Source organism: Phyllobates terribilis, unplaced genomic scaffold, assembly GCF_046119375.1.
Source record: "Phyllobates terribilis strain yellow unplaced genomic scaffold, ASM4611937v1 Scaffold_10__3_contigs__length_209671492, whole genome shotgun sequence".
NCBI lineage: Eukaryota > Metazoa > Chordata > Amphibia > Anura > Dendrobatidae > Phyllobates > Phyllobates terribilis.
The window spans coordinates 147,044,121-147,057,401 of NW_027362770.1; the positions used below are offsets into that span (position 1 = coordinate 147,044,121).

The window sequence follows — 13,281 nt, forward strand, 5'->3', positions numbered from 1 at the left end:
TTCAGTAATGTTGCTGGACAGCATAGTAATGCTATTAACTTACAGATTAACTCTATACCTACAGGTTAATAGTGTTTGGGGACATGACCTGTTCCCTTTAAGGAGTGAGCCACTTTGGCCTTAGTCATTGTCTCAACTCTGCAAGTATTACCTACCAAACTCTGAGAACTGGGCTCTGAAATGCCTTCTTAGAATGAAGCAATGTTCTTGGCTATCTCCGCCAGACCCATGGAAAAGGGTCCTACGCTCAGGATAACGGCGGTGGTCCAACCACTGGGATAACTGATAACTTACCGATTCGGGACAACTCTTATAGGCACCAAGGCCTTAATCCATCAGAGCTTTCACATCAGAATTCTGGCGAAAAAAAGTTACAAAATGTTGGTGCAACGCGGGTTTTCTTTAAAACTTTGCGATGGAGTCCACAGGTCCTGACGTCTGGGGGCGCACATCCTAAATAAACACTGAAGGCGCCATAAGATGCTTTTAGGTCTCTGCTGCACCTCTGCTTCAAGTTTTTTGTGGTCATATTCTTTTTTGATCGGGCCGAAAGAAATGGTGCCACTTTCCATATTACTCAATGTTCTCTTTCCATTACCATTACTTCTACGGGAACCTATATAGGTAATATGGAGCCAGTTTGCCGACAGCTATGTAATGTGGAGCCGCAGAACACAGATCCATAGATATATTAAAGGAAAACTATCTGGGTTGTAATTTTGGTTTTAATGTCCTGATTGTGAACTTTGGTGACGGAGCTATAACTTTTGTCTTGTTGATTATATTACCGATTCATCGTCATCTTCCCTTATTCCATAGGTGAAAGAATTCAACTTCAGGGCTAAGTGCATCTACACGGCGGTGATGGTCCGGAGAGTCATCTTGGCTCAGGGAGAAAATAAGGTCGACGATCGAGATTATTATGGGAACAAGAGGTTGGAGTTGGCAGGACAGGTAGGGTCATCCTGTAGTTCACGGTATAGAAATAGTGAAAAACACATGACATAAAAAAACCCATAAATAAATGGCTAGTGATACTAATTTAGTGTTTCCCATACTTTTTAGTCATGTGATGCCTTTACCAAATATTTTTTTTTACAAATGGCCAAAAAACATACTTTGACAGGACCAGCAGACCTCCTGATGGAAGGGTTGGGCATGTTGGATTTCAACATGCCTAATTTTTTGTTCACATTGGAGATAAATCTCATCTAAAGTGTTATGGCAGCGGCTTATTCCGCTCTTACCATTGCTTGGTATGTGTATCGGATATCAGGCAAGATGATGGACATCCAAATGTGCAACTTACCCGACAGGCAAGTTGTAAGGCTACCATAATGGCTGCAGAAAGAGTAAGATATACACTGCTCAAAACAATAAAGGGAACACTTAAACAATTGAATATAACTCCAAGGATATCAAACTTCTGTGAAATCAAACTGTCCACTTAGGAAGCAACACTGATTGACAATCAATTTCACATGCTGTTGTGCAAATGGAATAGACAATAGCTGGAAATTATTGGCAATTATCAAGACACCTTCAATAAAGGAGTGGTTCGGCAGGTGGGGACCACAGACCACATCTCAGTACCAATGCTTTCTGGCTGATGTTTTGGTCACTTTTGAATGTTGGTTTTGCTTTCCCACTCGTGGTAGCATGAGCCGGACTCTTCAACCCACAGAAGTTGATCAGGTAGTGCAGCTTATCCAGGATGGCACATCAATGTGAGCTGTGGCAAGGTTTGCTGTGTCTGTCAGCGTAGTATCCAGAGGCTGGAGGCGCTACCAGGAGACAGGCCAGTGCACCAGGAGACTTGGAGGGGGCCGTAGGAGGGCAACAACCCAGCAGCAGGACCGCTACCTCTGCCTTTATGCAAGGAGGAACAGGAGGAGCACTGCCAGAGCCCTGCAAAATGACCTCCAGCAGGCCACAAATGTGCATGTGTCTGCACAAACGGTTAGAAACCGACTCCATGAGGGTGGTATGAGGGCCCGACGTCCACAGATGGGGGTTGTGCTCACAGCCCAACACTGTGCAGGATGATTGGCATTTGCCACAGAACACAAGGATTGGCAAAGTCGCCACTGTCGCCCTGTGCTCTTCACAGATGAAAGCAGGTTCACACTGAGCACATGTGACAGACGTGACAGAATCTGGAGACGCCGTGGAGAGCGATCTGCTGCCTTCAATATCCTTCAGCATGACCAATTTGGCAGTGGGTCAGTAATGGTGTGGGGTGGCATTTCTTTGGAGGGCCGCACAGCCCTCCATGTGCTCGCCAGAGGTAGCCTGACTGCCATTAGGTACCGAGATGAGATCCTCAGACCCCTTGTGAGACCATATGCTGGTGCGGTTGGCCCTGGGTTCCTCCTAATGCAGGACAATGCCAGACCTCATGTGGCTGGAGTGTGTCAGCAGTTCCTGCAAGATGAAGGCATTGAAGCTATGGACTGGCCCGCCCGTTCCCCAGACCTGAATCCGATTGAGCACATCTGGGACATCATGTCTCGCTCCATCCACCAACGTCACGTTGCACCACAGACTGTCCAGGAGTTGGCGGATGCTTTAGTCCAGGTCTGGGACGAGATCCCACAGGAGACCATCCGCAACCTCATCAGGAGCATGCCCAGGCGTTGTAGGGAGGTCATACAGGCACGTGGAGGCCACACACAATACTGAGCCTCATTTTGCCTTGTTTTAAGGACATTACATCAAAGTTGGATCAGCCTGTAGTGTGTTTATTCCCTTCACCCTATGACAGCACACCTGAGAGAGGATCCGCCCTTCAAGAACAGGAAACCATCTGAAATAAAAGGGCGGCACCTCTCCCCTGCTTCAGTTGGTTTCCTGTCCTTGATGGGAATCCTCATGAAGTAATCAGGCGGCTGTTAGGCTGACGAAAAACTTACCCAGACCTGTCCCGGCGCTGGAAGAGCGGGCGGTTTTGTCTGTGGCGCCGGCCTTCAGGTGCTGGTAGAGCCGTCCGCAGGTTCCCCGGGGACCTGTCGCACGTGCTGGCGCACGCGGTGCAGAGGTCCTGGGCTTCCGTACACCTCCGCGCCGCCCTCCCCCGGCCGTCCACGTGACCAGGGTCATGTGCCTCTGACGTCATGGTGCGGGGCACGCTGGGTAGGGCGTGCCCGATGACTTCGGGGGCGGCGCCGAAGGAAAATATGGCGGCGCCCTGTGTAATGCCGGCCGGCATCGCAAAAGCGCTAAGCGGCGTTTGTGAGGAGAATAGCGCCTGGAGGAGGGACCTAATTACCGGAAGGGAGACCGCAGGAACCAGTAGGTGGCTAACTTCGCCCGACTCCCTATAAAGAGGAGCACCTGGGGTCAGAACACTGCTCGTCATAATGTCTGACATGGAGCAACAGCAGCTTTCGCCACGGCCACAGTCGCTACCACCTTCATCGCCACCTCTGTCTGCTCGCTGGTCTAGAGGGTCCAGCGGAAGGAGCAGCTGTCGTCCGAGTCAGAGGGGTAAAGCTTCTCAGGACTCCAGTCTCCAGGAGGGATACGTCGCGTATCCTGAAAAAGCCTTCAATTCCGGTATCCGCAGTGGCGGGGTGAGTGATCTTCGTGAATGTCATTAGATATTTTGCTAATGGGCTCCTACTGTGTGTTTAAATCACCAGGAGGAACCCAGGAAAGTAACTGCAAAGAAGCGGAACAGAGAATGTGCCATATGCAAATGCCCGCTAGCAATAGATTGGCAGAAGGCGCTCTGCTCGGACTGCATTCAAAAAACTATTTGTGAGGGTACCCCGGATTTTGCAGCCAGCCTCAGATCGGTTATCAGATCGGAGGTAGAGAGCTCCCTTAATACTATTTTGAAAAAAAGAAGGAAAATCATATCTGATCCTTCTTCTGACTCTGATTCCTCTGGATTATCGGATGGACAGTATCATAGTGGGGCCTCATCCTCATCCTCTTCCTCTTCGGACAGCGATAGAGGGGGAAGACCATGCTTCCCTATAGAAGACACAGACAAATTGGTAAAGGCCGTCAAACACTATGGGGTTAAAGGAAGATAAATCCTTTAAGTCCCTAGAAGACATCATGTTTGCAGGGTTAGAAGAAAAGAAAAAACGCACCTTCCCGATGAACGCTAAGGTCCAGGCACTTATCAATAGAGAATGGAGGAAACCTGAAAAAGTAGGAGCCTTGCCTTCATCCTCAAAGAGAAAGTATCCCTTTGACCTAAAGGACTCTGAGAACTGGGACAAGGTGCCAAAAATTGACGCTGTAGTGTCTAGATCATCAAAAAGATCGGCACTCCCTCTTGAAGACTCAGGGGTACTTAGAGACCTCTTAGACAAGAAGGCGGATACCTTTTTAAAACATGCCTGGGAATCTGCAGCAGGAGGTCTAAAGCCGGCCATTGCAGGAACATGTACCGCTTGTTCCCTTATGGTATGGTTACAACAGTTGGAAGATCAGCTGAAAAATAAAAAGACCTCAAGGGAAAAAATTCTAGCCAGCCTCCCCATGTTGCATGGTGCAGCTGCCTTTCTAGCAGATACCTCTGCTAACTCAGTAAAACTGGCAGCCAGGTCGGCCGGATTATCAAACGCGGCTAGACGAGCTCTGTGGCTTAAGGGATGTCCTGGGGACTTGCAATCAAAGTCTAGACTGTGTTCTATCCCCTGTGACGGCCAATTTCTCTTTGGCAAAAAATTGGGCGATGTCCTTGAGAAAGCAAGTGACAGGAAAGGAAGGTTCCCTGGGTTTTCGGCGGATGCCAGAAAGACCTATTTTCGGAGGGGGAAATTTAGTAGAGGTGGCCCCCCGGGAGAAAAAAGAAAGTGTGATTCTAAGAACAAAAAAGAGTCCAGATATATGTTCGGGGGTCCCTCCGCTGCCTCCAAAAAGCCTCCACAATGACGCCAGGCCACAAGTTGGAGGGAGACTTTCTCATTTTTTTCATGCCTGGGAAAACATTTCCTCCAGTCCCTGGGTCCTCAACATAGTGAGAGATGGACTAAGGATTCAATTCGTTCAGCAGCCATACCGCTCGTTTGTGATAACTCCGGTAAGAAAATCCCCAGACCAACAACTGGCCCTAGAATCAGAGATCTTGAAACTGTTGAACAAGCAAGTGCTATGCGAGGTTCCGGTCAGTCAAAAAGGAAGGGGATTTTATTCCCCTCTCTTTTTAATAAAAAAAAATGGACGGTTCATTCAGAACTATTATAAATCTAAAGGGCCTCAACCGGTTTGTAAACAACCATACGTTCAAAATGGAGTCAATAAACTCAACAATAAAGCTTCTTTTTCACAATTGCTTTATGGCAGTGATAGATCTCAAAGACGCGTACTATCACGTCCCAATTCACCCAGGTCATCAAAAATATCTAAGGGTTGCTCTTTACATTCAAGGAAGTCTCAGACACTTCCAGTTCCAAGCTCTTCCCTTCGGGTTGTCGATTGCTCCAAGGGTATTCACCAAGCTGATAGCCAAGGTAACAGCCTTTTTCTGCATTCAGAATACAGTTATAATACCATATCTGGACGACTTCCTTATAGTGGGGAATTCAGAGAGCCACTGTATTTCACAACTGAATCAAGTCATGGCTGTCTTGCAGAATTTGGGCTGGATGATCAATGTCCAAAAAATCAAGGCTAGAGCCTGCAAGGGTCCAGGCCTTTCTGGGGTTTACCCTAAACTCAGAGAGTGAGACTTGTCTTCTACCCGACAGCAAAATAGACAGTCACAAATTTGGTGTCCGCAGCCATACACACCCCAGACATGTCCTTAAGGAGGGCTATGTCCCTGCTAGGTACTCTAACCTCTTGCATTCCTTCAGTCAAGTGGGCCCAATTTCACACAAGAAACCTTCACTTCTTGTCAGCACAAAGTTTGTTAAAAGGGTATTTAGAAGGAAAGGTACATCTCTCCTTGCGAACCAGGGACGCCCTCTTGTGGTGGACAGACAGGTCAAATTTATCTCGGGGGGGGGGGGGGGGGTGTCTAGTGGGACACACCAGTACAGGACACCGTCACGACCGATGCAAGCAACTCAGGGTGGGGCGCACACCTAGAAAATCACATGATTCAAGGCCCTTGGTCATTCCTAGAAGAAAAGGGGTCATCAAATCTAAAGGAGCTATGGGCGGTGAGAAACGCTTTAGAAGGCTTCCTCTCTTTACTCCAGGGTCGCCATGTTCGGGTTATGTTGGACAACAGAACCACTGTGGCCTAAATAAACCACCAGGGGGGAACAAGATCTTATTCTCTTCTGGAAGCAGTAGGCAGGCTCTTTCAAATAGCGGAGAAAAATCTTTTGTCCCTCACAGCGCTACACATACGAGGAATAGACAACGCAAAAGCAGACTTCCTAAGCCGCAACAAGTTGAGACAAGGGGAATGGGCCCTGAATCCCAGAGTATTCCATCAGATAGTACAGCTGTGGGGTCTACCAGAGATAGATTTGTTCACTGACAAAAACAACAGGAAAGTGGAGAAATTCTGCTCACTAGACTCAAGGGGAAACCCTTTGGCAATAGATGCTCTCCAGATTCCTTGGAGCTTCAAGTTGGCCTATGCATTCCCGCCAATAGCTATGATACCTCTGGTGGTGAGGAAGATCAGGAAGGATCAAGCGAGAGTGATTCTCATAGCCCCCTTCTGGCCAAAGAGACCATGGTTCTCCCTTTTGAGGATGTTGTCACAATCAGACCCATGGATCCTACCAGAGACCCCGGACCTTCTAGCTCAGGGACCAATATTCCATTCTCAAGTGAAGGGTTTCCACCTAACAACATGGAATTTGAGAGGGCAATATTGACGGGCAAAGGGTTTTCATCAGGTTTAGTGTCTACTCTATTAAAAAGTAGGAAGCCCATAACCACCAAAATCTATGGTAGAACATGGAGAAAATTTTTATATTTTCTAGGAAAGCCATTAAGCCAAAAACCTCCAATTAAATCCATCCTGGAGTTCTTACAGAAGGGGTTTGAGTTAGGTCTAGCTACTAGTACACTTAAGGTCCAGGTTTCTGCCTTGGGTGCGCTATATACCATAACCTTGCAGCCAATAAATGGATTACAAGGTTCATTAAATCCTGCGGTAGATCTAGGCCAATCTCCATACCCAAAGTTCCTCCATGGAACCTAAATTTAGTACTTGACGCACTAACTATGGAACCCTTTGAACCAGTTCAGGAGTTGTCCGCAAAATACATAACTCTCAAAACAATTATTTTGGTAGCCTTAACATCGGCCCTTAGGGTAAGTGATTTACAGGCTCTATCCATAAATCCTCCATATACGCAAATATTTGAGGATAGAATAGTATTGAGGCCTGATCCAGCCTACCTTCCTAAGGTTGCACTAAAGTTTCATAGGTCTCAGGAAATTGTTCTGCCCTCCTTTTGTAACAGCCCAAAGAACCCAGGGGAGCAAACGTTTCATAACCTTGATGTTAGAAGGGCTCTATTACAATACATAAAGGTAACTAGCCAGTGGAGGCGTAGCCAATCCCTGTTCGTAGCCTTCCAGGGGAGTAGTAAGGGGTATGGGGTGACGAAAGCAACTATAGCCAGATGGATTAGGGAGGCCATTTGCTTAGCCTACTCTACAAGTAGCACCCCGATCCTGGACGGCATCAAAGCTCACTCCACCAGGGCCGTGGCTACCTCCTGGGCAAAGAAGGCCGAGGTATCGATAGATCAAATCTGTAAGGCCGCTACATGGTCATCACCATCTCCCTTTTTCAAACTCTACCGTTTGGATCTATCCTGCCTATCTGACTTAACCTTTGGTAGAAGGGTGCTACAAGCGGTGGTCCCTCCTGAAGGTGTTTCTTTCTCCAAAATTCTCTCAGGTGTGCTGTCATAGGGTGAATGGAAAACACCAAGGTTACTTACCGGTAGCCGGTTTTTCCAGAACCCATGACAGCACCCGTATATTCCCCCCCTTCTCTCTCACCATATGGGTGTGCACATGTGTTGGGTGTTGTTTGATGTGGTGTTGGATTTGTGTTTAACTCTTTTTTATGGAGGTCCTCTCAATGCTCTGTAACCAACTGAAGCGGGGGAGAGGTGCCGCCCTTTTATTTCAGATGGTTTCCTGTCCTTGAAGGGCGGATCCTCTCTCAGGTGTGCTGTCATGGGTTCTGGAAAAACCGGCTACCGGTAAGTAACCTTGGTGTTTCCACTTTAATTTTGGGGGTGACTCCAAATCCAGGCCTCCATTGGTTAATAAATTTGATTTCCATTGATGATTTTTGTGTGATTTTGTTGTCAGCACATTCAACTTTGTACAGAACAAAGTATTCAATGAGAATATTTCATTCATTCAGATCTAGGATGTGTTATTTGAGTGTTCCCTTTATTTTTTTGAGCAGTATATGTGTGACTGATATTTTTAGACATCTGAATTAGTGAGGTCATTGGGGGTCTTTCAGGCATCTATTTCCTTCTTTTTCACTTTTCTGAAATGTAATACACTTTCTTGTCATCCTAAACCTAAAGTGGCATGTTTCACCTGCAAATCCGCATGGCCATTGTGAGTCGTCTCGCGATCTTGCAGATGAGACTGCTGTTTGCAGCATTAATGAGGTGTAACAATTATATGCATTGCGTCCTGTCATGTGGTGCAATACTATATGTAGTCCTAGTCACCAAAAAAACTGATGAAACCCATTATATATACATAAAATATTAAAATTGGTCTTTCTTTGTAACAACACTTGTAATGTGTCCATCTAATATATATAATTGTCTTATCCCGTCTGTCTGTCTGTCCTTCTGTCCAGGAAATCATGCGTCGCTGATTGGTCCGGCCGCGGCCAATCAGCGACGCGGGATTTCAGAAAAAAGATGGCGGCCGTTAGCGGCTCATCTGCCGCACGGAGGTCAGCGGCGATGCAGCCGGGAGATGACCGACGCCAACTATATTGGCGCCAAATTTAAACACCGCTGTGCTGATTGGTGGCGGCCGCGACCAATCAGCGATATTGGCGCCAAGTTTAAAAACTGCTGTGCTGATTGGTCGCGCCCGCCGGCCGCGACCAATCAGCGATATTGGCGCCAAATTTAAAAACTGCTGTGCTGATTGGTCGCGCCCGCCGGCCGCGACCAATCAGCGATATTGGCGCCAACTTTAAACACCGCTCTGCACAGAGGTCAACGGCGATGCAGCGGAAGTACCCCAACCGGCGGCGCCGCTGACCTCCATGCGGCTACTGTCGAGAGATCAGCGGCAAGTGTGAAGGGAGGACCGGGAAGCGGCGCCGCCAGTCGGGATAGTTCTGCTGCGAGCAGCCGGTCATCTCCCGCAGCACCGCTCCTCGGTCCTCACTAATACAATTCGCTGATTGGTCGCGCCCGCCGGCCGGCCGGCCGCCGTTTTGGCATTCACCAAACCCAGACTCGTCCATCAGACGCCAGATAGAGAACTGTGATCCGTAACTGCACAGGACACGTCTCCTCCAGAGTCCAGCCTTGGCGGCTTTACACCACTCCATCCGACGCTCTGCATTGTGCTTGGTGATGTACAGCTGCATGTAGCTGCTTGGCCAAGAAGCTCCCGGGGGGGCGCAGTGTTTGTGCTGATGTTAATACCAGAGGAGGTCTGGAGTCAGCAGAGCGTTGGTGACTTTTCTGCCCTTTTTGTTCCTCCGCGCTCAGCCCCCGGCTCTGTAACGTTACGGGGTCTTCACTTCGTGACTGAGTTGCTGCGGTTCATATCACTCGCAGGTGATGGGGGAAGATTTAGAAGGGAAGAAAAAATGTCTTGTTACACAAGTGGCTCCTATAATAGGACTGTTCTGATATCAGTGGTATCTTTACCAGCAGCCATTGTGTTACATGTTACTAAAGGCAGAAGGCATGGCTGGGGCCGACTGTCCTACACCGGAGAAGTGCGTGGTGGCCGGATGTCCTACACCGGAGAAGTGCGTGGTGGCCGGATGTCCTACACCGGAGAAGTGCGTGGTGGCCGGATGTCCTACACCGGAGAAGTGCGTGGTGGCCGGATGTCCTACACCGGAGAAGTGCGTGGTGGCCGGATGTCCTACACCGGAGAAGTGCGTGGTGGCCGGATGTCCTACACCGGAGAAGTGCGTGGTGGCCGGATGTCCTACACCGGAGAAGTGCGTGGTGGCCGGATGTCCTACACCGGAGAAGTGCGTGGTGGCCGGATGTCCTACACCGGAGAAGTGCGTGGTGGCCGGATGTCCTACACCGGAGAAGTGCGTGGTGGCCGGATGTCCTACACCGGAGAAGTGCGTGGTGGCCGGATGTCCTACGCCGGAGAAGTGCGTGGTGGCCGGATGTCCTACGCCGGAGAAGTGCGTGGTGGCCGGATGTCCTACGCCGGAGAAGTGCGTGGTGGCCGGATGTCCTACGCCGGAGAAGTGCGTGGTGGCCGGATGTCCTACGCCGGAGAAGTGCGTGGTGGCCGGATGTCCTACGCCGGAGAAGTGCGTGGTGGCCGGATGTCCTACGCCGGAGAAGTGCGTGGTGGCCGGATGTCCTACGCCGGAGAAGTGCGTGGTGGCCGGATGTCCTACGCCGGAGAAGTGCGTGGTGGCCGGATGTCCTACGCCGGAGAAGTGCGTGGTGGCCGGATGTCCTACGCCGGAGAAGTGCGTGGTGGCCGGATGTCCTACGCCGGAGAAGTGCGTGGTGGCCGGATGTCCTACGCCGGAGAAGTGCGTGGTGGCCGGATGTCCTACGCCGGAGAAGTGCGTGGTGGCCGGATGTCCTACGCCGGAGAAGTGCGTGGTGGCCGGATGTCCTACGCCGGAGAAGTGCGTGGTGGCCGGATGTCCTACGCCGGAGAAGTGCGTGGTGGCCGGATGTCCTACGCCGGAGAAGTGCGTGGTGGCCGGATGTCCTACGCCGGAGAAGTGCGTGGTGGCCGGATGTCCTACGCCGGAGAAGTGCGTGGTGGCCGGATGTCCTACGCCGGAGAAGTGCGTGGTGGCCGGATGTCCTACGCCGGAGAAGTGCGTGGTGGCCGGATGTCCTACGCCGGAGAAGTGCGTGGTGGCCGGATGTCCTACGCCGGAGAAGTGCGTGGTGGCCGGATGTCCTACGCCGGAGAAGTGCGTGGTGGCCGGATGTCCTACGCCGGAGAAGTGCGTGGTGGCCGGATGTCCTACGCCGGAGAAGTGCGTGGTGGCCGGATGTCCTACGCCGGAGAAGTGCGTGGTGGCCGGATGTCCTACGCCGGAGAAGTGCGTGGTGGCCGGATGTCGTACGCTATTTAAGTTTTACATTACTTCTCTATTGCTCTTAAATTAAGTCCAATCTCTATTGCAAGACCACCCACCCTTGATGCAAATTACTACAGCTTCCTTTCCTAATCCTAGAAAAAAGCAAAACCGTTTCCATTTGAACCAATCAGATTGCAGTTCTCCACTTTTTAATCTCCCTTTAAAATAGAAGTGAAGGAGTAATCTGAATGGTCACTCAAAGTATCTCCTCCGCTTTTTCCTTGCAGCGGTTTGGATGAACCTCCACAACTGTCTATATAAATGTCAATGAAGTATTGCAAAAATTGTAATAAATGCCTTGCTTTTTAATTTATTATTTCTTTGGATCGTCTCGATCATCTCGGCCCATTTTAATTTTCTAATGTTTTCCTGCACAAATTCCCCTGTTCTTTCTATATAATCTGAACCTGGCAGCAATTTCAGAAACATTATTATATATTTTTTTTGGTTTTGAGCTTCTGCAGTGAAATGTTCAGTTCATACTGTTGCAAAGAAAAGGGGGAAAAAAAACAATTCTCAATGTGTTCAGATCACCGGAAGAGACGTCTCCTCCAACAATGGCGCGCATAAGACTGTATTGTGTCTCCTAAGAAAGGGAAGAATAGCGAATGATGTGATGTTTCTGCTAATTTCACACCCCATGGGAAATAGAAGTATGAGACGGGCTCCAGCTTCAGATAACAGATGTGGACCCATAAGCCGAACCGGTTTTTCTTTTTTGTCCCCAGAGGATTGGGGTAGGCCCTTCGCCAGCGGAGGTGTTAGCAAGACCTACCGATTGGAGACTTAATCTTTTCACCTTGCGTCTCTCTCTTCTTAACGTGTTCATTATTTGTGAAGCATTGCCCTGTCTCTTTTGTCTCGGAGTATTTTTCTCTGTCTAATGCAGCTTGCTTTGTGAGGACGAGATATGGCGCAGGCCTCGAAATCCACCACCTTGCACGGCAAGGGATTTCTTCCTGGTGACAAAAGACTAGCGCACTGACTTCAGAGATTGCCTAATCCCAGCTGTCCTGATAATGTAATTAAGGCCGCCTAATGTCTTTAATTTTGCAAACCGGTTTGTCTGAAAAGGAGAATTTGGCACTCTAAAAGCTCGAGCGCTAAATAGCAATCTCAAGGCGCCTAATTAGAATTCTCTGACATTAAGCTAATTGGTGAAACTGTTGCTGCGGCTTAAACTCTTTCATATTTTCTTCCCTCCATCTTTTTATTTATTATTGACGTCTTATGAACTGTAAAGTCTTTTGATAAATGCAAATTGAAAAATGTTACGACTGTTAACCTTTGAAGTCACCGTGTTGCTTCTTTAAGCTGTGCCAGGATGCTTAAAGGGAATCTGTCGGTAGGATCAACCCTCCTAAGTCGTCTATATGGGCATGTAGGTCATAGGAAGCTGAATAAAACGATACCTTGATATCTGCGATCCAATGTATTATTCCTGAGAAATCCATGTTTTTCTTAATATTTAAATGAGCTGTTAAGATCTATGGGCAGGGCATAGAGAATTTGCCACCAGAGCTTATTTTAAATGAAAGGGGGCATTTTTAAAAGTGTGAGACAAGTAGATCAGGAGAGCAGACTGTCAGTCATTATATGTTTCACACTGATAACGTCCCCAAAGTCAGGAGGCATATTCTCAGGGAGATCCATGTCTGGCCCATAGATCTTAACAGCTCATTTACATATTAAGAAAAAATTGAATTTCTCTGGAATAAGACATCGGATCTCAGATATCAATGTATCATTTTATTCAGCTTCTTGTGACCTACATGCACATATAGACGGATTAGAAGGGTTGATCATACTGACAGATTCCCTTTAAGTAATGATTGTTATACAGGGTGGGCCATTTATATGGATACACCTAAATTAAATGGGAATGGTTGGTGATATCAACTTCCTGTTTGTGGCACATTAGTATATGGGAGGGGGAAAACTTTTCCAGATGGGTGGTGACCATGGCGGCCATTTTGAAGTCTGCCATTTTGGATCCAACTTTATTTTTTTCTATAGGAAGCAGGTCATGTGACACATCAGATCTATTGAGA

The 13,281-nt window shown here is 48.5% G+C and overlaps 1 protein-coding gene across 2 annotated transcripts in view; it reads left to right on the plus strand.

Annotated features, from left to right (window-relative positions):
• Nucleotides 1-13,281, plus strand: part of LOC141164538 (DNA-directed RNA polymerase III subunit RPC2) — a 169,317-nt gene that overhangs the window by 82,028 nt on the left and 74,008 nt on the right. For both annotated transcript variants that reach the window (XM_073649906.1, XM_073649907.1), the window contains one exon: nucleotides 820-954. In XM_073649906.1, the coding sequence (XP_073506007.1) occupies nucleotides 820-954 (135 nt within the window). The remainder of the gene's footprint in view (nucleotides 1-819; nucleotides 955-13,281) is intronic.